Source organism: Condylostylus longicornis, unplaced genomic scaffold, assembly GCF_029603195.1.
Source record: "Condylostylus longicornis isolate FDR11 unplaced genomic scaffold, ASM2960319v2 ptg000135l, whole genome shotgun sequence".
Taxonomy (NCBI): domain Eukaryota; kingdom Metazoa; phylum Arthropoda; class Insecta; order Diptera; family Dolichopodidae; genus Condylostylus; species Condylostylus longicornis.
The window spans coordinates 16,587,797-16,611,938 of record NW_026578103.1 but is presented as its reverse complement, the minus strand read 5'-3'; the positions used below and the strand labels follow the sequence as shown (position 1 = coordinate 16,611,938).

The 24,142-nt window shown below is 23.4% G+C and overlaps 4 protein-coding genes across 4 annotated transcripts; 2 read left to right on the top strand and 2 right to left on the bottom strand.

Annotated features, from left to right (window-relative positions):
• Positions 1–427: 427 nt before the first annotated feature.
• On the bottom strand, positions 428–1,125 carry LOC129615236 (uncharacterized). Its single transcript, XM_055530355.1, has 3 exons — positions 993–1,125; positions 704–832; positions 428–567 (listed from the first exon to the last, which is right to left on the bottom strand). The coding sequence occupies exons 1-3, from the start codon at positions 1,039–1,041 to the stop codon at positions 428–430; spliced, it is 318 nt and encodes a 105-aa protein (XP_055386330.1). The 5' UTR covers positions 1,042–1,125.
• Positions 1,126–7,454: 6,329 nt separating this feature from the next.
• On the top strand, positions 7,455–8,033 carry LOC129615462 (uncharacterized). Its single transcript, XM_055530682.1, has 2 exons — positions 7,455–7,552; positions 7,638–8,033. Exons 1-2 carry the CDS (start codon positions 7,504–7,506, stop codon positions 7,907–7,909), a joined length of 321 nt encoding a protein of 106 aa, XP_055386657.1. The 5' UTR covers positions 7,455–7,503; the 3' UTR covers positions 7,910–8,033.
• A 4,491-nt stretch (positions 8,034–12,524) lies between these two features.
• LOC129615390 (uncharacterized) lies at positions 12,525–14,645 on the bottom strand. Its single transcript, XM_055530559.1, has 3 exons — positions 14,422–14,645; positions 14,181–14,303; positions 12,525–14,074 (listed from the first exon to the last, which is right to left on the bottom strand). The coding sequence occupies exons 1-3, from the start codon at positions 14,468–14,470 to the stop codon at positions 13,941–13,943; spliced, it is 306 nt and encodes a 101-aa protein (XP_055386534.1). The 5' UTR covers positions 14,471–14,645; the 3' UTR covers positions 12,525–13,940.
• Positions 14,646–20,123: 5,478 nt separating this feature from the next.
• LOC129615310 (oligo-1,6-glucosidase-like) lies at positions 20,124–23,528 on the top strand. Its single transcript, XM_055530447.1, has 4 exons — positions 20,124–20,522; positions 20,649–21,050; positions 21,695–21,882; positions 21,946–23,528. Exons 2-4 carry the CDS (start codon positions 20,682–20,684, stop codon positions 23,279–23,281), a joined length of 1,893 nt encoding a protein of 630 aa, XP_055386422.1. The 5' UTR covers positions 20,124–20,522; positions 20,649–20,681; the 3' UTR covers positions 23,282–23,528.
• The last annotated feature ends 614 nt before the right edge of the window (positions 23,529–24,142 follow it).

Here is a 24,142-nt window from a genome sequence, read left to right as displayed (position 1 = left end):
TTTGAAATCAAAATATTACGGGCCCATTAACTAAACAAAAAATATTCAGAGAAAAATTATTGTAATATCACATTTAATTTATTAACTAAGATTAATCCCCAAATTTTCTAAAAATATTTTTAGTTAATCCTTGTATAATATCCTGCACTCCGTTCGATATATATAATGTGAGTATTTGATAATGAATAATGTGAGAAATTAATTAATAATATTCCAATTTGGCACCAAAAAATTATTCTGAAACTAAAAAAATCTTTTAAAATTATTGAAACATGTTAAACCAAGAAAAAAAAAATTAAAACAAATTTTAATAACTTTTTATTTTTATATAACAAACATTTTTTTTTTCGAAAAGTTTATATGATTTCACTTATTTCTTTTATATATATATAATTAATAATTAAAAATTTTTTTTTGTATTTTTTTTCTAAAACATTCCACCATTACAAAAATCTGTATCACAAATTTCACAATATAATGCTTGATATTTTCTTTTCTTATCGTTTTTGACTTTTTCACAGAATTTTGCATCAACACATTTTCTATCGAAAACGGTATGTCCTTTCACTATATTAAAAATAAAAATAAAAAGAAGAATTTTAAAAATTTAAATAATAATTTTTAGAATTTTTGTTTTTTCATTTTTTTTTTTCAAAATTACATTAAAAATTAATTTCAAATTTCAATTTAAATTTCAACTTACTGTTAACGTGTGCCTTTAAACAGGAATGTTTACATTCAACAACTAAGGCACCGCCATTATCTGATATCATTTGTGGACCGCATACTCCAGTTTCATCACTTTGACAATCATAACATTTGATTGAATGAACTTTTTTTTTTTTTTCAAATTATTGAACATTAAAAATAATACAAAAAAAAAAAATAAAAGATTAAAATTTTTATATATCCTTAATTTTGTGTATCCTTTTTAATTTTAATCACTATTTATTATTCACGTTTTATGTTTTTTTTTTAATAACTTAACTCACCATCATGAATTAAATATAGAATTAATCCTAATATAAAAATCACTTTCATATTTGCCGCAAATTTTAGAAATAATTGAAAAAATACAAAAAAAAAAAAATTATTTTAATTTTTTCAATTAATTTTTAATATTTTTTTTTTTTTTCTAAATTTAATTATATATTTTGTGTTTTAAGCTTTGAATTTCTGGATCAGCAAGATTTCCGATTAAAGTAAATTTTGATTTTAATTCGCCTTATATAAATTAGTAAAAATCTATTTAGTTTCTTGTATGCTATAGCCAAAGAAGCTTTAATGTAACCAGATTTTTTATATAAAAATTGATAAAGAAAAAGCTTTCATATTATAAAATTTAATTTTAAAAAGTTTAAGATTTTAATATTAAAAATAAACCGGTGATTATTATCTTAAATCTTTAATAAATTTAAATTCTTAAACTTTAAATTTTTATTTAAAAATTAAGAATTTGGTAGATTCAATAAAGAGTATATACAAGAATCATAAATGAATCAATGAATTGCTATGGTAAATTACAAAAACATTTTGTCGAATTTAATTCAAAATTTGTTTAGACTTGATTTCAGTGAGGCTCAATTTAATAGCATAATGTAAATATAAATAACAGCAGATTCCGTTCCTTCAAAATTGTTGTGTAATTATAATAAAGTGTATATTGTATAAATTATGATAATAATTGGATTGTGTTATACTCAACAATTATTCAACTTATAAGCTGTAATATAAATGAACACCATATAATACTGCAATTCGTAAGTCAGAAATTGAAATGTTTCTCAATTAATACTTAGTTTCACCTGGACGTCTGGAGATATCTGGCAATAAGTCGAACTGGATAAATATAAATTAATATCGACGAATTGTAAAATTTGTATGAATTTGAACTCAATTCACGAAACAAAAATGAAGAAAGCAGCGGGTACCATTTTGATACTTGGATATATTCATACGGAAACAATTTATTCAGAAAATGAGTCAATTCCGATATTGATTTCTGATACATAATATTTTCGATTTCAAATTATTTTAAAACCTGTAATAACTCTTACGCACCAAAAAATATTCAATATTTTTTTAAATTTTTTATAACAAATACATTATTGCTTATTCCTATACTTGGCATATATTAGCAATAAATTGATATTATATATGATAAGTAAGTTTTTTAAAACAAATGAATTAAATGGCTCTTTTTTACATTTTGATCTTTTAAGCTCAGACTTCTATTGTTAAAGCATATAAAAGTTATGTGATGCAAATGTTCATGTTCAAACTATTCAAAAATTGAATATTATATATTTACATATTTGTTTGAAATTTTGTAGACAATACAGTCAGAAAACGGAACTAAAATTTAAAATTCAATTTTAGTTTAATGATCTCTGATCAGAATGCTAATGTAGAATTTGAACATTATTATAACAAATTCGGATTCGGATTATTATAATTAAATTCTGAGTAAATTCAAAAATTTATTTAAATTTTTATAAAATATTTGATTTTTAACTTCAATTTTTTGATATGTACTTTAGTAGCGGAAATATTTTTAGACTCTGGATTTAGTTTTTAACCGTAAAAAAAATTATCATTTTAATTTTCATTTAACTCTTCTGATTATTGAATATTTTGTTTTAAATTGCAAATTCGATTACTTTACTATTCAAATTACATTATTATTAAAATTATGGTATTTCTCAAAATTGTGTAAGAAAGTAAATATTTAAATTAAATATTTCATTTGTTCCTAAAAACGTAAGAATCTGCTCTACTTACTCTAAATTGTCCTCATATTCTCTAACAATACCACAAGTAGAAAAACAAAAACAACTCAACGAACATTAATTAATAAATCCGGGAGGGAAAGAAAACAAAATATTCTATTTATGACAAAATTTAAAAATTATTCTCAATTTCAGTTCTAAAATAAACCAGTTCTTTAGTTCTAAATTCTGATTGACACTATCATTAATTCATTTTGGCCGAAAAAAAACAAAATTTGCTATTATTATTTTAGCCTTTTCCTTTTCAAATTAAGAAAACGAGCAAAAGTAAAAAAATGGGGTGTTTAAAATAATTTGCTATTTTTTTTTTTTATTTTTATTCAAAAATTTTATAGAAAAAATGATTTAAACATTCTCATACAAAATTCATAATGTCAAAGAGTTCATAAAAGAAGATGCCGAAATAAAAAGAAAAATTGCCTCCTGTTGATTAATTTTATGTGTGTTATAATATTTGTGTGTGTGTGTGTATATATTAGTCATGTGAATTGAAAATATAAGCTATAATAGAAAATGACATAAAAATTTTATTGAAAAAAAAATTTTGATTTTTCAAACAAAAGATTTTACTTTGGACAATAAACTCTTTCAATTAGGATAATGTCCTTTTGTTTATAATTGTAAACTTTTGAAAAGAGTACAATATACTATTAGGTTGATATTGAGGAAATTATTATTCATGAATTTAAAATTTAATATTGAAAGCAGAAATAATTAAAAGAGGTTCTGGGCTTTCTGCGATAGTCAATAAAAAAGTTAAATCTCAATTTAGTATCTATCATAAATTAATAGAAATGGACACACTACTGCCAAGTTTTTTTAATCTAACTTTATTATTTTCCCAAATATTTAAAATTAGCTTTTTGAGTTGTAAGGGCTGCTTCCCGAACCAGGACACACACTCTATACATATTTATGTTTGCATATGTATGTTGTCACACTATGTGTACATATGTTTGTTTGCAAATATTATAAGAAGTACTAAGAATTCAGTTTCTAATATCGCATACATTTAACTAACATCACACCCATTTATTACCAAGTTTACATCCAAATTTTAGACTTAGTAGAAGTAGAGGAAATCTTTCTATAATTCCTATTATAATGTCCTTAATATTAATGAATACAAAACTTGTAATATAAAACTGAAACCTGTAATCTTTTAATGATAAAATTTGAAATTGTTTGCATTTCTAATACCACACCCACCATAAATATGGTAATAATTATTAAAAAAACTTCTTAAACTACTAGCTTATTTTTTTATGTTGTTTATAAAAGCTTTCGCATAGAACTCATTATTATTGCTTTATTTTTTCCTTAGAATAATTCTAATTTTATGACTTCATTTCTACCGTAGAAAATCGTTCATTTAACCATAATCTACCTCAATTCATATTAAGATTTTTAATTTTTAAAGCGGTTCAATTCAGTTTTCATTCAATTCAGAAGTTGAAAAACACTATTTTTAATTGTCGCTAATGATATCTAAATGTTATTTGTATACACTCAAGTATATTACTCGTATATAAAAGATTTCCGCAATTTCTATATTGAAAGACTAAGCTTGATTATTTAAAAAATTCAATAAAGCTTATCTATAGAATATTAAGATGTTTATTCAGTGTATTCTATTGTTATCACTAATTTGAACCATCAATTAATCATAGGTAATTAAGCTGTTGAATTGAAACGGGGTTTTTTATATTATCTGATGAAAAATTAATAGAAAAAGAAGTAATTTTTTTTTTTTAAATATGAAATTTTATTGTCAACTAATTTTATAATTTATTGATTTTAATAAATTTTGGAAGTGGTTTTTAATATTTCTAAATTTAAACTTAGTACTACTCGTAAATTTGCAGTAGGTTTCGTAGTTAGCAGCGGCAAGAATCATTGTCTAAAAATGATGTGTTATAATTTAGAAGTTCTTTTGTAGTTTAACGTTTAAAAACTACAATTACAAACAGGATACAATTACAACAATTTTTGAAAAAAAGTGCTTATTAGTTTCACTCTGCCCATAACATGTCCGTGGACATGTTTACAAAACATTTACCCCCTTGGAAATAAAAAGCTGAAATTTTATACGTACATAGATCTTTGAAGCATATTTCTGTACAAGAAAATTTTCATCTATCCCCCCCCCCTCTAAAAGTTATAGCCCCCCAAAATCCTAAAAATGCCAATTGTCGACTATTTATTGTAACGAAACCACAAATATTTATGTTGAATGCGGAAAAGTAGTTTTGAGATTTTTCTACCGCCGCATAGCATATTTATACTTTAAGAAAACCTTAAATGGCCGTTAAAATTTACCGTTATCTAAAATACATTTTTTTCAAGTTTTTAATATCGATTTTTCTCAGACTGTAGGAATCTGAATTTTTCACAACTTTTAACATTAATAAATAGTTGATTTGTTGGAAGAAAATTTTTTTTTCACCTCCACTCCCTCTCAAGTAATCGTCTCTCGAAATTTGTCAAACTCGAATATTTGGCACGTTATTTATCCGCAACTGCATATTTTTCCAAATTTATATAAATCTAGAAAGCTAACGGTAAATGTCATGCCATTGAAAATTTTTGTTTTCTTTTCTTTCAAAAATTTAATATGTAGTTCATCCTAAATATATGCAATCTTTGAAGTATATTCGTATACAAATTAAAGTAATTTTAATAATGTTGTATTGGCTTGGATTGTGTTTAGAAGCAGTCTTTTCAATTGTTGAAGGGAAAAGTGCTACAATACAAACCATTGGTTTAATCCAAATTCATTTTCAGCAAGATTTGAAGCTCTGTTGGAAATAAAAACTAAGAAACTATATTGTTCAAATGGCGAATCATTTTGATAAAATGGCGATTTTCCTCCTTGGCATGAGTATATTTTTCTTAAAAATATAAAATTTGCTATATCGGAAATTTATCACACTTCAATTGATATACAGACTTGCTTATCGTGAATATGATGTACTTTTCTGCAAAGGGTCTGTTGTATGTCGTCTATAGTATTTGACTAATTAAACAAGCATTTTAATAAAATTATACGAATTTATTGTAATTTCTATCAATACTTATTCCTAATTACTTGTTAAGATCTTAATGTAATAAACAAACAGGTTTTAATGTCAAAATTTAAATTTTAAATTGTTAGAGTGAAAAAGTTAAATTAAAAGTTAAATTACTGTTAAATTAACAGTAAAAATAGTTTTGTATACGATTTTGTTATTATTCTTATAAAGCTTTTGTGGTTATTTTTTTGATATTTTTGGGTCCAGCAAGAATTTTGAAAGCTTTTTTATATGTTTTTTTACAATATTCAGATGGAGTATTTGTGAATTTCGACCAAATATGATTCTTTTCTTTAAAAGATCCCACATTATTCAAAGCAGTTGTGAAGACTTTTTCAATAAAACGCTACGTCCTTCATTTTTACGGAAATCCCTTTTTTATAGGAGTAAACACTAACCTATACATATGAATATAGAGAATTTAACGTTTGTTTCTCATACTAAATTATTAGGCCATTTTGTTGAATTAATTATTTTTACCACTATTTTGCATATATATATATAAATATTAGTAAATTTGGCAATACTTTAGAACTAGAACGTTTTAAATAACATTTATTGTTTAAATTAAAACCAAAATGAATGAGTTCATTGAAAATTTCTTTTGATATTCATAACCTTCAAATATATTATCCAGATAATTATTTTTAATCCTTATTGATTTTGGATAATAATTGATTAAAACACTCCCTGCTCTAATTAACAAATCAAAAATGAACACGATTATATTCAATAAAATTTTATTCACACATTAATCTATGCCTCTTTTTTATATAGAACGTGCTTGAATTATATTTCCTATATATTTAATTAGAGCCTAGTGTAATACAATACTATTTTTTATTAAAAACTTGTTCTAAATGATTAACGTTACTACATTATTATATTCTCACAATAAATTGTGAGTAATTCAATCAGTATAACAGTTTCATGTGTAAATTTGATTTTGTTGCCAGTTTAAAAAGATTTATGTGCGAGCATGGAAATTAAAAAATAATTAATATTATTTTTTTTTATCATGCTATAAAATATTATATGCACGAAAATGGAGAGGATCCCTAACGAATAAAAAATACCAAGCGATATTTTGCTTTTTGGACACTCCTTTTCAATTTATTAAAATATGTTTAGTTAGACTATAGTTCAAATTTCTTTTAAACTAATCGAACAAATCATTTGAAATAAATTTAGGGTATTAATTGTTAATATTATTAAAATTTCGGGGAGCTGGAATTAAAAATTAACTTAAATTTTTTCAAAACTTATTTAACTTAACACTTAATTTAAAAATTAATAATTCCATCTTAAAATATTCCTGAGTATTAAAACATACATATTACATAAGACACCAAATCAATTAATCAATTATAATCAGCTAAAACTCGATTTTATTCAAAAACTGCATACTAACAACCCTACATAAAAGTTACATGCACCTTCACCTAACATTAAATCGCTTTTCGCTTCAGTCAGCATTTTAACATGGGGAGAAATATTTTTTTCCAAATTAATGACGTTAAGAAAATTTTTTACTTTGTAACACTGGCGATGCATATAAAAGAACCAAAGCTGTAAAATTAATTGTTAGTTTATAAAAAAAAATCCACTTATTCAGTGTTAATATTAAATTAATAAAATAAAATATGAAATCGTCATTAATTTTATTAGCGTTCTTGTGCTCATTGCAGTATTGTAAGTCATTTAAATTCCATATAATACGTATAACATTAATTAAACAAATGGTATAAAAATCACATATTAATTAATAAATTTTTAGCTTGGACAATCAAATGTTATATGTGCCGAAGTTCTCTTGAAGGTCCATGTGGTGAATTACTTGATAAAAAAGCTGAAAAACAACCATTTGTTCGGATTGAAGATTGTAATAAAAAATGTATGACAGCCAAATATAATTTAAGAGGGGATAGACTTTATGAACGTTTGTGTACGGATATTGATTATTGTAAAAATTTAAAAGAAGGTCATAAAGATCCTACTGCAATCTGCAAAGAATGTACAACTGATTTATGTAACACGGATTTGTTTTAATTATTTGAATGAAGAATTTCAATAAATTTTTGTTATCAGCATAGTAATCAGAGCATTTTAGTGTTAAAAATGTAATTATAAATCGAATATATCAATTAAATAATAAAATAATAATATAAATAGCAAATAATATGTAATTTTTTTAGTAAAAGTGAAGGAGATACAAAATAGCAACATTTTTATAATATTAAATTTTAGGCACGGTTGGAATAAATAATGTTTTTGGGACCTCTTTGAATTCTCTAAATTTCAAAATTATATTTAATTCCATGTAATTCAAAATACTTCCCCTATAAATTCAAATTGTTTTAAACCAATATTATGTTCATAGTATAACACTATCTATATGCTAAATGCGATATACAATCAACATTTATATGTATAGCTATAGCAAAATCAAGTCATGTTATTCAACATTTCTGGTTATTTATTGCTACTTAACTTGTATTTAGATATCCTGAGAAGAAAATAAATAAACATGAGATAAATTAATGGCTTATAAAGTAGCACATTTCCCTTTTAAACAATTGGAGTTATTTAAAGTAAAAATTATATCTTTTATTGAAATCTTTTCTCACTACTCATTCTAATTGCATACATTTCGGATGAAAGCAAATTAAAAAAAGTACTAACGTAATTGTTGAATTAATCTACTAATAAGTAAGCAGTTAAGCAACTAAATAAAATACTGAATAATATTAAAAGTAAATTGTCGAAAATTTATATTTTAATAAAATATTTAAAAGACGATAGACAACCCGGTAAGAAAAGGAGTCAGAATATTTGAAAAGCGCCATTTTTCTCCGTTTAAGTAATTTAAAAATTTTATTTTTAACACATTTAGGTGTCGAAAATTTAGCATTTTGTCGATTTTATGTGTTATAAAATTTAAAATGGAAGGAATTAATCTCTAACAATAAAAATTTTTTCTAACAATTTAGCAGTTTTGTAAACAGATGCACAAAGAAACTGACTGAATGAAATTAATAAGACCATTTGTTTTTTTTTCCACTTCTTTTTTTTGAAATTTGCTAAGCAATTAATTTTAGGAAGAAAATAATTTTACGTAACAAATTTTATAAATAACAAAATCACATTAAACGGTTTTTAGTTCATACAAAAAAAAGTTAGAATAACAACAGTTTGTAATTTTCTCGATATTGCTTTCAGAAAAAGTACACTAAGCTACTATCATCAAATAATCTACTTCTTCTTCTATTGTGTAAGTAACCTTAGAAAATATGCCAAATTTTATTGTAATTTTTACATAATGGTCTTAAATAGGAACTCTGTGTATTACCATACTTGTATCGCTCTACATTTTTTGGTAATTTTCTTTTAAAATTGCAATTTTTTTATTAAATGAGGCTCTCAGCACATTAGTGGCTTACTTGCAAAAATGACATTTCGAGTAAATTGTGATTAAATGTTAAATACTGAATTTTTAAGAAAATTTTTAAAAAGGCCAAATGGACTGAAAAGAGGAGTAAACTAAGTATTTCGAAAATATAGAACAATTCTTTAGGCCATTACAAGCTCAATTGACCATAATAACTCATTTTTGCAAAAATGTTGAATAGGTCACTAATGTACTGAGTGCCTCAAATTCGTTTTAGGTAAAACAATTAATTGGTAATCCACCAAGCCCCTAAATTTATGTGATAATTATTTTTGATTATTTCAAAATTTATTTTATACCTTCTTCTAAGTTGTTAAGATTTTTAGTATTAGTAGCTGAAATCTTTTATATATTACAATTATATGTCGAGAAAATAATATAAAAAATATTTTATCATAATATTATATTAATTATTAAATAACAAAAGAATGATATATAAATTATAATTCTGAAATAAAAATAAATTAAAAAAAAATACTGTAAAACAACTTTTTTACTTTGTCGCAACTATTAAATTTATCGAATAAATATTATAAATTTTTTTGTACTCATTAACAACTAGGATAATGGAAACTTGTGTTTGATAACCACAGAGTGGTTTACAACAAGACCGTTTTCATATCAAGTGGAGGCACAATCGATTATATTTTGGTTTAGGTACCGGCCCCAATTATAAATCCCAACGTATTATCAATCATATTTATTAAAGTAGCCTTAATAAATCAAATGTTTTAAAAGTGCTTGATAATTGCGCTTTGAAAAGCACTCAATTTACACCATTCCGAAATTACAGAAATGTAATAGTGATGTTAAAATCGACTTTTTCGGGAAGCACAATTCTTAACAAATAAAATAATCAAAAAATCAAGTACCTACTTACTATATAAAAATGATTATAAATACGTTTTTTTCGAAACCAGTTTCTTCAAGAATCAAATTCTTAAAAGGTTCAACAATTTTTTAAAGAAAAAATCCAAATACAAAATGAAGCACTAATAACCTCTTGCATAACCATAATCTATTTTTAGGATCCTCAAATAATCGCAATCAGAAAAACAATTAGAATTAGAATAAAGCTATTTTTTTTCTAATTTAAACAAAAAAAATTTCAGACTATATATAAAAGGTGAAATTTTTACATTTTGAATATCAGTTTAAAATATTCTTTCAAAACAACAATAATTAATTATTAAAGTAATTATCTTTCAAAATAAAAATGAAATCTTTACTGATTTTAAGTGTTATATTATTATATTTTGTTCAAGATGGTAAACATGTGAAAAAATTAAATAAATTATTTTTATAATATTATTTTTAACTCTCCCATTCGCATTATATTTTATGCAATCCGCAGGAATAGCAATAAAATGTTGGGAATGTCATACTATTGCAAAAAGTCCATGTGGAGAAGAATTTAATAAAAGTGAAGAATCGAAAAAACTTCCTACCACCGATTGTAAAACATCATGTGTAACAGCGAAATTAGATTTTAGAGGTGACACTTTATATCATCGAGGCTGTGGTGATGATGAAAACTATTGTAAAAATTTAAAAGAACAACATCATAATCATAATGATGATTGTAAATTTTGTTCAGAAGAATTATGTAATACAGAAATTTTCTCATGAAAATTTTAATTTTTTGACAAAATAAATGAATATTATAAAAGAAAATTTTTTTTCAAATTAAATAACTTGTTTCGTATATTATTAATAATTTTGCTAATATAACAGAAATCTCATTGATATGATTTAGAAAATAATATAGAAACTATATATTTATAAGAAAACGACCTTTTATCAAATTAAATATAAGTAATTCAACTTCCAAACAAAATTTATTTGACCCAAAGTAAATTTTTAATTATATTTCGCACTCTTTACTTCTCATTGTATTGTAATTGTAGCCATTTGCAATTCCTAAATTAGTAAATTAATTTAAATGACAATTTTTATATATTTACGTTAAAAATTAACATTTTTAATTAAGGGTTGTGTCATTCAAAAATTTTCAATTAATTACTTTATTAATTACTACCTTAAATACATAAATGTGGAATTGAAAATTTAAGCTTAATTTGAAGTAAAACTGTGCTTTCTAACCATTTGAAAATAATAAAAAATCTGATGTGACAAGCGGATAACAGACCGAATTGTTAAAATGTTAAATAAGATTATAAAAATATTCTTCAAACATTTATTTCAAACTTTATGAAAGACAGAAAATAGCTTTTAGAATTTTAGATAACGTACCTAGAAAAATATAAATTTCACTTTAATAGAGGTCAGTTTTCTGTGATCCTATTTTTCTTCCAAATTTCACAAATAACTTCGTCAACAACCATCTATTAGTTCCTGAGGTATGATAAAATATGTAAATTCGACCCTTTAGTGAAAATCAACTTGGTTACACCTAATTTCCTCAAAAAGTTAGGTAACTTGTTGTAGTTGCTGCTATTAAAGTGTATCACATAATCTCATATTATGAATGATAGCACTTAAAGTTTTAAATGGATTTTTTTCAAATAACTCCAAAAATAGTTTTGCTACAGCTTAATTTCGTATATTGGCGGAATCTGTGAGTTCCTAATGATCACGAAAAACTCTAAGCAACACTCTATCTTATCTTGTTTAGCCAGAAAATGCACTTAAAATTTTTAAATGAATTTTTTAAATCATATAACGGATTATACACAATGCGGTCGGTAAAAAGGACTGATCGTAAATTCTATTTTAATTTTGTCTGTTTACTAACATAACATTTTCATATAACTTTTTTTTTTTCATGTTTATAATAATTTAAATATTATATGAAGAACTCACTGAAAATAACGCCGTAAAGATATTGAAAAACTTGTTAAAATAAAAAAAAAACATATTTACATTTAAAAACGATTATTTTCTAAATAAAATCTTTATTAGAAAATATTATACGATGATTATAATAAAGTTAAAATAAAATTTTATACAGTTGAAAAGTTGTGAATAAAAATTATTTATATTTTAACAAATTTAAATATGATGTAGTAGCAAACTTTTTTAATAGTTATTATATATACTATTTTATTGCAGCATATACATATATACATAGATATCTGTTATATAGTAAACAAGTTTTAAAAATAAAATTTATTTATTTCAGCAATAAATTTGTTAAATTCAACACATTTATAACTTATATTAAATTTATTGTTATAAAAATATCATAAATTATTGTTTTCTTTTAAGGCAATATACATTATCATTTGGGCTATAAATGAAATTCATGCGTGAAATATAAAAGTTCCAATTAATTTCAATTATTTCAAGATTTATGCCCGTATATTTTATATTTCATGTTAAAATCATTGTAAAAAATATTTATGTGAAAAAAAATTCATATTTAATAGTTTTTGGTCAAATCTCTGGAATATTTTCCCATTTTTTACAAAAACATGAAATTCTTGCATGTATTCTGAAAATGGCGATTTTTTTTTACTATACTCCTATTAAAATTGTCTAGTTAATTTCTTTTAACCACAAACATTTTGGAACATATCCAAATAAACCAATTAGTAATTAACTCTTTCGTAACCTTTCCTAAAATATTAAATTAATCCACTTTTAAAAAACATTTGGAAACGCAATGTGTTCTCGAAAATCCTTTAAGTCTAAGGTACTGTTTACATATAGGACAAAATTTAAGATTAAATTTACGATGTCTGCAGGTGACTGTTCATATATCAGACAGAAATGATCTGATAGAGCTTAGATTTTACTTCAAAATAAAAATTTGTTACGAATATTATATTCAAAATAAATATCGGCTGACCCCTATTCCAAATTCTTACAAAAAATTAATTTTTACTATTTTATTTTTAAAATAAAAATCTGATAGTAAATCTAAGGAGAATAGTGTTATTTCTCATCAGATTTATTATTAGATTTACTGTTATTCTATTATTTCTGTTACCATTGGACAAATTCTTATGTCTGATGTCCGTGGGGGTATATTCTTTTCATCAGACCTGAATTAAATCAAAAATTTTATTGTATTTGTAAACAGAATCAAGTGATTAATGATTACGCATAAAAAGATTAAAATTCTAACACTTAGCATACAAATGTACATCACACTAACTCTCTTTGAATATGTCATATAAATTTAATTTAATTTTGGTATAAATAATTTATTGCTGGTATGCTCCACACATCCACTTTATATCTAACTAAAAATTGGTATTAGAAAAAATTCGATTTTGTGATTTAAATAATTTTTGTTTCATTTTTTTTTATTTTTTATTTTTGTACTACATTTCAATTATATAATCTCTAAATAACCACACATCGAATCTTAAACAAACATTATTTTAATTCAATTGCTAAAACCAAAAAAAAAAAAAAAAAACAAAAATATCTGTTATACTTAAAGAATTTCTAATATTTTTAAACACAAAAATTTAATTGTATATAAAATATTTTTCTTTAATTTTAACTAAAACGTTAATAAATTTTTTTTTAATTATATAAAAATGTGTATAATGTAAATTAATTTACAGGTACGCGAAAAATTATAGAATATTATTTTAAATTAACCGGAAATTTTATATATATATGTACAAATATTATAGGTGTATATAAATTAATTTTTTATTATGGGCCATTATTACAATAATTTCCCGAACATGTTTGACAAAGTAATTTCGGCATATTTAATTCTTTTTTTATTTCATCACATCCATCTGGACCAGCACAATCTCTTTTATAAATTGTTTCATTATTATTAACTAAAAAAACAAAATTAAAATTAAAAATTTTTACATTAAATGTATAATGAAATTAATTTATTTTGTTATACATGTATAACAGTATAAAATAATTATTCATAATTACCATCATAATGAAATTTTAAGCAATCACCAGCACAACTTTTTATATTTGTTGTCTCATCATCGAATTCAATACCACATGAACTGATACTTGATCCATTACATTCGAAACATTGATAGCAAATACCTAAATTATTATTAATAAATAAGATTAATAGAAAATTTTAATTATAATATTAAATTTTTAATTTTTAATTATTACCAATAGTAAAAAAAATTAATCTCTAATTTTTTTCAAATCTTACCAATTTGTACAAAATATAAAACAAGTCCTAAAGTAAATAAAAATTTCATTTTTTTAATATTTTTTTTTTTTTTTACAAAATTTACGACAGTAACCTAAAACTTTTTGTTTTTTTTTTTATAAATATTAAAAAGTGCACCAACAACTTTTGTTTTTTTTTTATCAACTATAATATAAAATATATATGCGACTAGGTATGTGTCTATACCAGATCAATTAATAAACCAGAACTAATTTATAACTTTGGAAGCTTTTCTCTTATATAGTAGTAATAAAATTTTAGTTTTCAAACAAGTTATAAATGTAATTTAAGAAATTTTTAATAAATAATTTTAAGAAATAATTTGTTTTCAATTAAAAAAATATAGGGAAACTGATTCATGTCATCGTGATATTTAGGAGAAAGTTTTTAATTTTTTTTTCCACTTTTAAAATAATTTGTTGTAAATATACCTATGTAGGTAGTTACTTCGAAGGTCGAGGGCAATTATTTTACATTAAATTTAAAAAAAAAAAAAACTAGTTCAGTTAATTGAATTGTAAATTCATTAAATACGAGTATTTATTTCTATATTATATTTTTATTAAATTAAATATTTTTAAAAAAATGCAATACAAATGAATGACGATGTGAAAACTGTAATATTATGACTTTAACTATGCTTTTAAGGAATGAATTGAAACATATTTGATTTGCCAAATAAAATTTTTTGTAGAATTTAATTAGCCAATAAAAATATTTGTAATTAAAATAAATAGTTTTTGATTTTAATTTATGAAAATATTTTATATCACTGTCTTAAACAACAGTATGGTAAACTTGCCATTATCATTAAAAAAAGCGCCAAAATATATACTTGTTATATTACTTAAAATTTAAAACTGTTCATTTAATAGTACCTATAAATTTTATACATAAACTCTAAAATTAAGTGCCTACAAATATTAAAAATCTATTTTCCAAAATTTAATTACAAACATAATTTGTTTTTTACACCTTTAATTCAGGGTCTTTTTTAATTTTTGAATGAAAGTATAAGTGATTTTTATTCAATACATGGTTAAAAGTGCGTGCATAAAAGTTACCATAATGAGCTGTTAATAAAATATTGTAAACTTGTATTAATGACAATATTGCAAAAGTTTTTTTTGGCCCTTGCGTGTATAATTAAAATGTACACAAAATTGTCATGAATCAATAATAGAAAAGAAAAGCGAAAAATATTTGCCAATAACTATGCTTTAGAGGAAAAACTGTGGCCAGAAATGTTCTTAGTCACTCGTAAAATCTTTTAAAATGAATATTAACTCGCAACTATTAAATATTATTCAATTCAAAATACTAAAAAATTGTTGCCAAAATATTACTCTAAAATATTATTTAATAATTTCGAAGAACCTTTAATGGTCTCTTTAATAAAACTTGATTTGAAAAATACAAAAATTGAATTCAAAACATTATTCATTATTATACAAAAGTTCAATTGGTATTATTCAACCTACAACTAAAAAATTTAACAAAAGTAGAAACTAAACTAAGGTAAATAACAAATTGAAAATTAGTATTTTAAATTATTGAAAAAAAAAACTGAAAACAAACCATTCATTGTAAATTAAATAAAAAAAAAAAAAACTGTTAATAATTCTTTTTAATGTTTAGATGAAAAGCAAAATGTAAACAACATGCTAATTAAAAAAAAAAACCAAAATAACAAATTGAATTCAAAAAAATAAAAAAATTCATTATAATATTTTCAACCCACTCTTATGAGATACTCAATACTCAACATGACATGCCTATATGACAAAATTGTGAATTAATTTATTTCCACCTCTAAATCATAAGTGTTTTATATCAAGTATTTGGTATATGAAATAATTCACCAAAACAAATTTATAAGAAATACAAAATGAACGAAAATCACGGTAAAATGGAAACTCATTATAAAATATATTATTACAATTTTTTATGTTACAGTTTCTAAATTGCATGTTTGTTATTGCAAATATTGTTAAAAATAAGCGTTGGCCTATAAACAAATCATAAAAATTTTGACATGTTTACGATGTCAATTTTCTTATTGCAAATCTTTAGTGATTGATTCACTTAAAATTAGAAACATTTTAGGCTCAGTTGTACATTATATACTTTTATTTATATTCTCACCGTGATTGATAGAGTTGAGAATAACTATAATAGAATAAAACACTGAAGTTTAGTTAATTATTGTGTGTTTTATTTAGTTAATTATTGAGTGTGTCTTTTTATATTCTAATACATGAAAAACTTGACACATGAATACAAATCCCTCCCGCCCTTCCTTTATATGCACTGCCGTCGAAAAAATTATAGATTGAAATTAAAAAATGAAAGATGATTTTTCGGTGAAACAACTTTCGATAATAAAAAATGTAAGCAAATTTCAGTATTGATAATTGTATATATAAAAATAAACGAAGCTTAATATTAAAATGTTTAACAACATTCTCATTCAAATAATGTGTAATTAATGAATAACATATGCGTATTACTTAAACGTGCTTTATATTATCCAACGATTACAAATTCTATAATCTCAATTTCAAAATCAAAAGCTTTATAGTATACTATATAGAGGCAATTTGTTAATTTGCCAAAATGTAGATGTTAATTTTTAAGCAATTAGACGCATTTTAACTCTTCTATGTACATGCTTATTTAAATAAGTATATTTGTGAATTCGGGTTGTTTTAAGAACTTAATCATTCAAATTTATAGGTGTGTATTGTAAATTTAATTATTTCACATTAATTTGTGAATTGTTAAGACACAAGTTTTTTGTTGAGATTATACGTTGATGCTTTTATTACTTCACAAAATTTCCATATAAATAAGAATGATTTCATGCACATTTACATATTCTAATGCAATATTTAAGACGTTGAACCTCTCTTTAAAAATACAAATAATACTTTATATGTATAAGTTTCTATAAAATATGCCGCGACTTTAATTAAAATCTTGGAATTTTATATTTAATTGAGCTGTATATTGTCTCAATTTAAATTAAATTTCAATTGATGTAAAATTGTATAAAATTTAATTGTGAAAATTAAATTTTCAAAATAAATTTAAATTTAAATTGAACTCACTTGTTCATGGTCTATGCAGATTTATGAATTTTATAAAACGTCATTCGTAACGCAACAGTAGATGTGCGAAATGTTATCAATATTTTGATATTTTTAGGAAACCATTCATAGAATCTTTAATTTTAATTGAATTTTGAATTAAATTTGCATCAGATTTTCACTGATCAAAGGGTGAATACAATTTTAATAGAGAACCACAAAATATGAAAATTATTATGACTGTATGTATATATGTATTTTAATATTTAAAATAAATTTTCTGATCCCTTTTAGTTAAGCTAATTTCAATAATTTAATATGTTCATTACTGTTTTTGAAGCTCTAATTGATTCTTATGAAAAATTTGATGGTAATCTAGAACTCCTTAGTACCTTAATAAATTATTAAAAATATGATAATTAAAATTTCCCCCAAATTCATACTTTCGCTGGTTTCATTTTAACTTAACGTCTTATATTGTTTAAAAGACGACTAAATGAAGAACTACATGGATGAACTAAAATTATCTTATGAGTCTAGGAACATGGTTCCAAACTCCAAACATAAAGCACAGTATTTAGGAAAAAAAAATGTTTGTTATTCATAAAACTTCTTCATCAACTACAAAAACTCTAATGGATGCTATAAAAATTCGAAAATAAATTTTGTGCGAAATGCATTTCGGACAATTTTTTTTTTTTTTTTTTAAACATTCTTCTTTTGTGTATGCGCTCCTTTTATACAATTCGCTTTAATCTTATCTCTATACTTCAATTTGTAGTTAAAACCGGAAAATTTTGGACCTTTTGTAAATGTTTTTCAACTTGTTGAATGTTATTGTTTATATTTGGAAATTAAAATTAAAAATTAAGCAACGTGCTTGGTATATAAAGAAAATATCTACTTCGTCCTCTACAATTTACTAACAAAATTAACATTATTCGTGTTATGACATACAAAAAAAAAAATTTTATTTTATAGATTTTCGATACTGTAAATTATTTTCAATTATCAAGTCTATAATATTTACTACAGTAAAAATTCCAATACCATGTGTAATATTATTTTCTAGCATAAATTTTTGAGTTCGAAATAAGTATTCATGCATGAAATTTCAATAAATGCGCATGTTCACAGAAAAAAAAAACGAATATAAAATCATTTTATAAAAATTCATTCATAAATATAAAAATTGAGGTTATATTCCATTTTGAAACACATTAGAAATAAAATATAGTACTGATAACAACGTAGAAACCTCTATATTTTGACAATTTAATTTCTCCTCTATATTTTGACAATTTAACATAAAAAACAAAAGTAAAACCAGAAAATTTAAGTATTTTCGAAAATCAAAGAAAAATGAGAGAAAAACTAAATGTTTTTCTAACAATGTATATTGGAAAACACATAAATGTATGTATGTATATGTGCATATTATACAAATTAATTCGGTAACATCTCAACTAAATTTTTCGTTTATAATATACCAATGTAAAATTTTTAGTAATAACATACAAAGTTTTACATTTTGCATGAGTATATGTATGTCTTAAAAAAAATCCCCTACAAGTTGCAATATAATATATATTTTTTCTATAATATATCAAAGATTAAACTAAAACTTATATATAAATATATAATATATATATTTATCTAAATTAAAAGGCAAAAATATGGAATGACTAAAAAATTTTTCTATTTTTTGGAATATAATTCGATCAGTTCTGAAATTTGAAAATATATATACAGGATGATTCAAAAAGGTATTCAACAATGTATAGCACTGGTTAGAGGATCACAAACGGGTAAAAGTGGGTGCTGAAGTAGGTGCGAAATATCGAGGGTTTACGAGATACAGAGATTTTAACGAATTTTCACAAAATTACTGCATAAACAAGTTTTTTTACTTTTAAAAGAAAGAAGCTTCAAACTATCAGAGGGCATAAATTCAATATATTACATTTTTTTGTATTTTATAAACTATCGAAAACACAGGCAATCGAACTTTAGAAAAAATTCCTAATTTTCATTTTTTATTTCTTTAGTTTTCCTTATTCCGACAATTTTGCGTGAAATTTTTAGAAACCATAATTGTTTTAGTTTTTGCCGAGTTTGTCAAGCTATAAATTTAGGTATTACCAGTTATACTTTGTTGTATACCTTTTTGAATCATCCTGTATATATAAAAATATATCTAAATCATGACATCTTCTAAAATTTGACATCGATTAAATGTGTTTAAAAAATTTATATTCATATCTAAAATTTTACTGCATAAGTCATGATCATAATCATGTTAGTATGTAACATAATTTATATAAAAATTTCTTCTCCAAAATAAATACCCTAGAGTAGAGATGAATTTTCCTGTCTTAAATTTTTTTCTTTATTACGTCATAATAATTTTTTTTTCTGAAATGTCAAAATAGTTTTCATTATATGCGTACTTAAAAAATTATGTTGGGAGAAAAAAATTTTTCATTTGAGTGTTCAGTATGATTTTTTTAATCGAAATTTTCTTATCAAGAAAATTATTGTATTCCGAAAAAAGAATTTTACAAGTGACAGTCTAAAATTTCAATTTTTTTTTGCTCTTAAATGGATTATTAAAAAAGTTAATAAAATTGTTTGTCAATCATATAAAAATTATTTAATCATTTGAAATTCATTAATTTCTTCATCATCTCTTCAATTGAAATTAATTAAAAGTTATAAAAATAAATTCTAAAAAAAAAAGAGCAGAAAAAAGCGAAATAAGAAAATTTCAATACAAAATTATACACAAAAATATTTCTTATTCACTTTTCATTTGATAACCAGCACGTACGCCATCTGTTGTCCGCGTATAACTGAATAGCAGGAAAAAAAAATTTAAATTGTATTCGTACATCTTATTTTAGTATTTGTACTAAAATAATTTTTTCCTTCAACAAGTAAAATTTATATTACATTGCATATGAGAGTGATATGTTAATTGACATTTAAAAGGTATTAATTGACATTTAAAAAAAATAGTAATTGTAAAGAGAGAAAAGAATAGAAAATAAAATTTAATACTAATACAATAAATATATGTATATATAAATATAATAACAACAAAAATAAAAATTTCAGGAGCAATTAACAAAACGGCATTAAAAAAAAAATATGAATATAAATTTAGGAATATCAACAGAACCATCATTACTTGGTGTTGATTTACCTAGTAATGGTGGCACAATTTCAGAATCACCATCGGTTTCCACATTTCTACCTGAAGAAGATGCATCAATATGCCCATTATTACCGACAACACCGTCACCACCATTAGTATTCTCACATCCATTAACACCAAGCGCTGGTGATAATTGTAGTGACAATTCAGGTATTATACCCGATACAAAAGCCGAAACAAGTTCATCGGGTAGTAGTACTGGTATTGCTATGGACGTTAATGAAAATACAACTGCTACAACATTATTTAATAAAAATGCTTATCATCATTTGGGAAAAAATTCTGATAGTGGATTTCATCAAGTAAGTTTTATAAGGATTCAATTTAATTATTAAAATTATGTATGGAAATAAAATTTATGTGTGTTTATTAAAATTGAAAAAAAAAAAATTTATACGTAACACAAAAGTAATTAGGTCGTTAATTTATTTAAGGTGACACAAGGTCATTTTTACTGTTAGTTTGGTTTTAATTATTTTATTGTATACTTCAATTTTGTTTTCATTTTACAATGACATATATGTCGAAGTTTTATGTTATACGTATGTTAAATAAATGCGTACAAGTAGAATATAACACTTTTTAGGTTTATATTTTCTCAGATGGTTGAGATTACGACAAAATCCTTTTGGATTTAAAAACAGTATACGCAAATCGGAAATATATTTTTAAACCATTCGTATACATTTGATATTTAAGCATTAATATGATACTTACTTAGTAAGTATTTAAATGACAATATACAATTACTCTATTTATAACAATAATATTGATAACTGTAATAAACTGTAATAATAAAATTTGTTTGAAAATTTCGTTATTAATCCACGGGCAACACAAATCTGTACAACAATAATTTATTCAATTTAAAATTACTTACTAAGTAAGACACTCTAAACAATTTTGTATTATTTTTGGTATTAATAATTTGTATTACACATTTCAGGAAAGTGGGCTCAAACAAAATGGAAACATTTTAAATTTACCTCTCTCAAAAGACGCTCCATGTTTTGTATCCTGGAATTGGCCATTAATTAGAAAATGTACATTTTTTGTATTCATGTCCAGTTTATTAGCAATGTGTGCAATTGTAGTAGCAATGATAATTACTTTACCAAAAACATGCAATCCTAAGTAAATTAATTTTATTTTTTGTTTATAGTTATAAAATTAAATTTTATAATATTGCAATTTTAGAGCAGCATGGTTTCGTGGTAGTGTTTTCTATGAAATTTTTCCAGCCAGTTTTAAAGATTCTAATAAAAATGGTGTAGGTGATTTACAGGGTATAACTAGTCATGTTGAAGATTTACAACGTTTGGGATTTGGTGCAATAAGATTAAATTCAATATTTGCTTCATATAATTATCCAGATCAATATGAAAATATTACAAGTTTATTAGAAATTGATAAAAGTGTTGGTACACCAGAACATTTAGAAGAGTTAGCAATGGCATTACATAGCAAAAATATGTCTTTAATACTTGATTTACCAATAAATATATATTTGCCAGAATTGGAAAATTTCTTTGAAACTGATGAATTCTCTGGAATTGATGACAATGATACATATAGAATGTCACAAAAAATGGAAGATCCTGTTGGTAATACAATGTTACATTGGTTACGATATGGTATAGATGGTTTTTATATAAAAGGAATAGAATTATATAAAGATAAAAATGATAAAAATTTAATTAAATTTTTCCGTAATTGGAAATATTTATTAGGAGAAGATCGTGTTATCATTATTGATTATAATTTTTTTAATAATATGGATAAATCATTAGCAAAATCTATTCTTAATTATGTTGATTTAGTTGAATTTTATTTAGATATATCAAAGGGTACTAAAAATATAAAAGAACAAATCGATAGCATTTATACACAAAATGATTTAATTAAACCTGGTGAAAAAACTACTTGGATTCAATGGTCATTAGGTGGTGTTAATAGGCAAAGATTATCAAAAGATAGAACGAGTAATGCAACATTGGCAGCAACAATAATGCAAATAATGTTACCTGGTACACCAAATATATTTTATGGTGATGAAATTTCATTAAATGAATTTAAAGATCCAAATAAAGAACATACAGAAAATAAAAATTTACATCATTTACCACCAATGAAATTTAGTAATGGAGCACGTTTTACAAATGGTAGATCATTACCATGGCTACCAGAAAGTAATGATTCAGCATTAGAAAATGCAAAAGATATTAGTAAAATGATTAAATTACGTGATAGATCACCATCAATATATAAAAATTCAATTTCTAAAGATGATAATGAATTTCCAAATACAAATATACGTAGTGGTGATGATATTATTGTAATTGAAAGAAATTACCCAAGACGAAATAGTTTTGTATCTGTTTCGAATTTTGGTAAAAATAGTGTACAAGTTGATTTGAGTTCATTCTTTTATAGCGGTCAAATATTAATTGGTGGCAAAGATATTGGAAAAATTTATTTTTCAGATTTTGAAATTGGTCCAATGGAAACTATTGTCATTAAATTAGATAAATAAATTAACTGCTGAAATCATAATGGCATATTAATTATATATGTATATATATATATATACATTATGTACAAAAATTATAAGGAACAACAAATTTACATCTAACATGCACAATTTAAATCAAACAACATTGAAAATGAAATCAAACTACGAAAACTATTTAAAAGAGTAAAAAAAAAATATAAATGTAAAAATTTTTTTATATTTTATTTATAATTTTAAAATTTTAAATGTTACTTAATTACACTTAATATCAGATTGTAAGAATGATTTTAATAAATATTTTAAAATAATTTTGGAATAATTCATTCCGTCAGCAGTATGTTTTCACAACAGCCTAACTGATTCTTTGCGGTATATTATTTTCTAAGCATAAAAGAAGTGAACAACTATAATTGCATACTTTCAGGAGGTCATGATAGTGTTAACTTTTGAAAATTGATTAACGCTTAATATAGTTGCTACAATTTGCATCAAAACTTTCTATTATATGAAGACTCCATTATAGATAGAACAGGGGCAACAGCGCTTCAAATTAGCAATTCAATATTTACAAAAGTATATTTCAATTGGAGAATATATCTTGAATGAAGAAAATGTTAAATATTTTCAGTTGTGTGTAAGGCAGTCTTCGTTTATGCACACTGCACTAAGTTTTTTATTGTTTACGCAGTCTACAAATTCCGAAACTTCTAAATAATTAGTGGTTCGGAAATAATAGAAATGACATTATTTATCAAATTGTATCGCAATAGTTTTCGACTTCCAATTCGCTGGAACATCGAACATTTTAACAAGATTTTAAGACTTAAAGAAAGCTTACTTCAATATCTGAATATGCCATTTTGAAATTTAAGATTTTTCTTT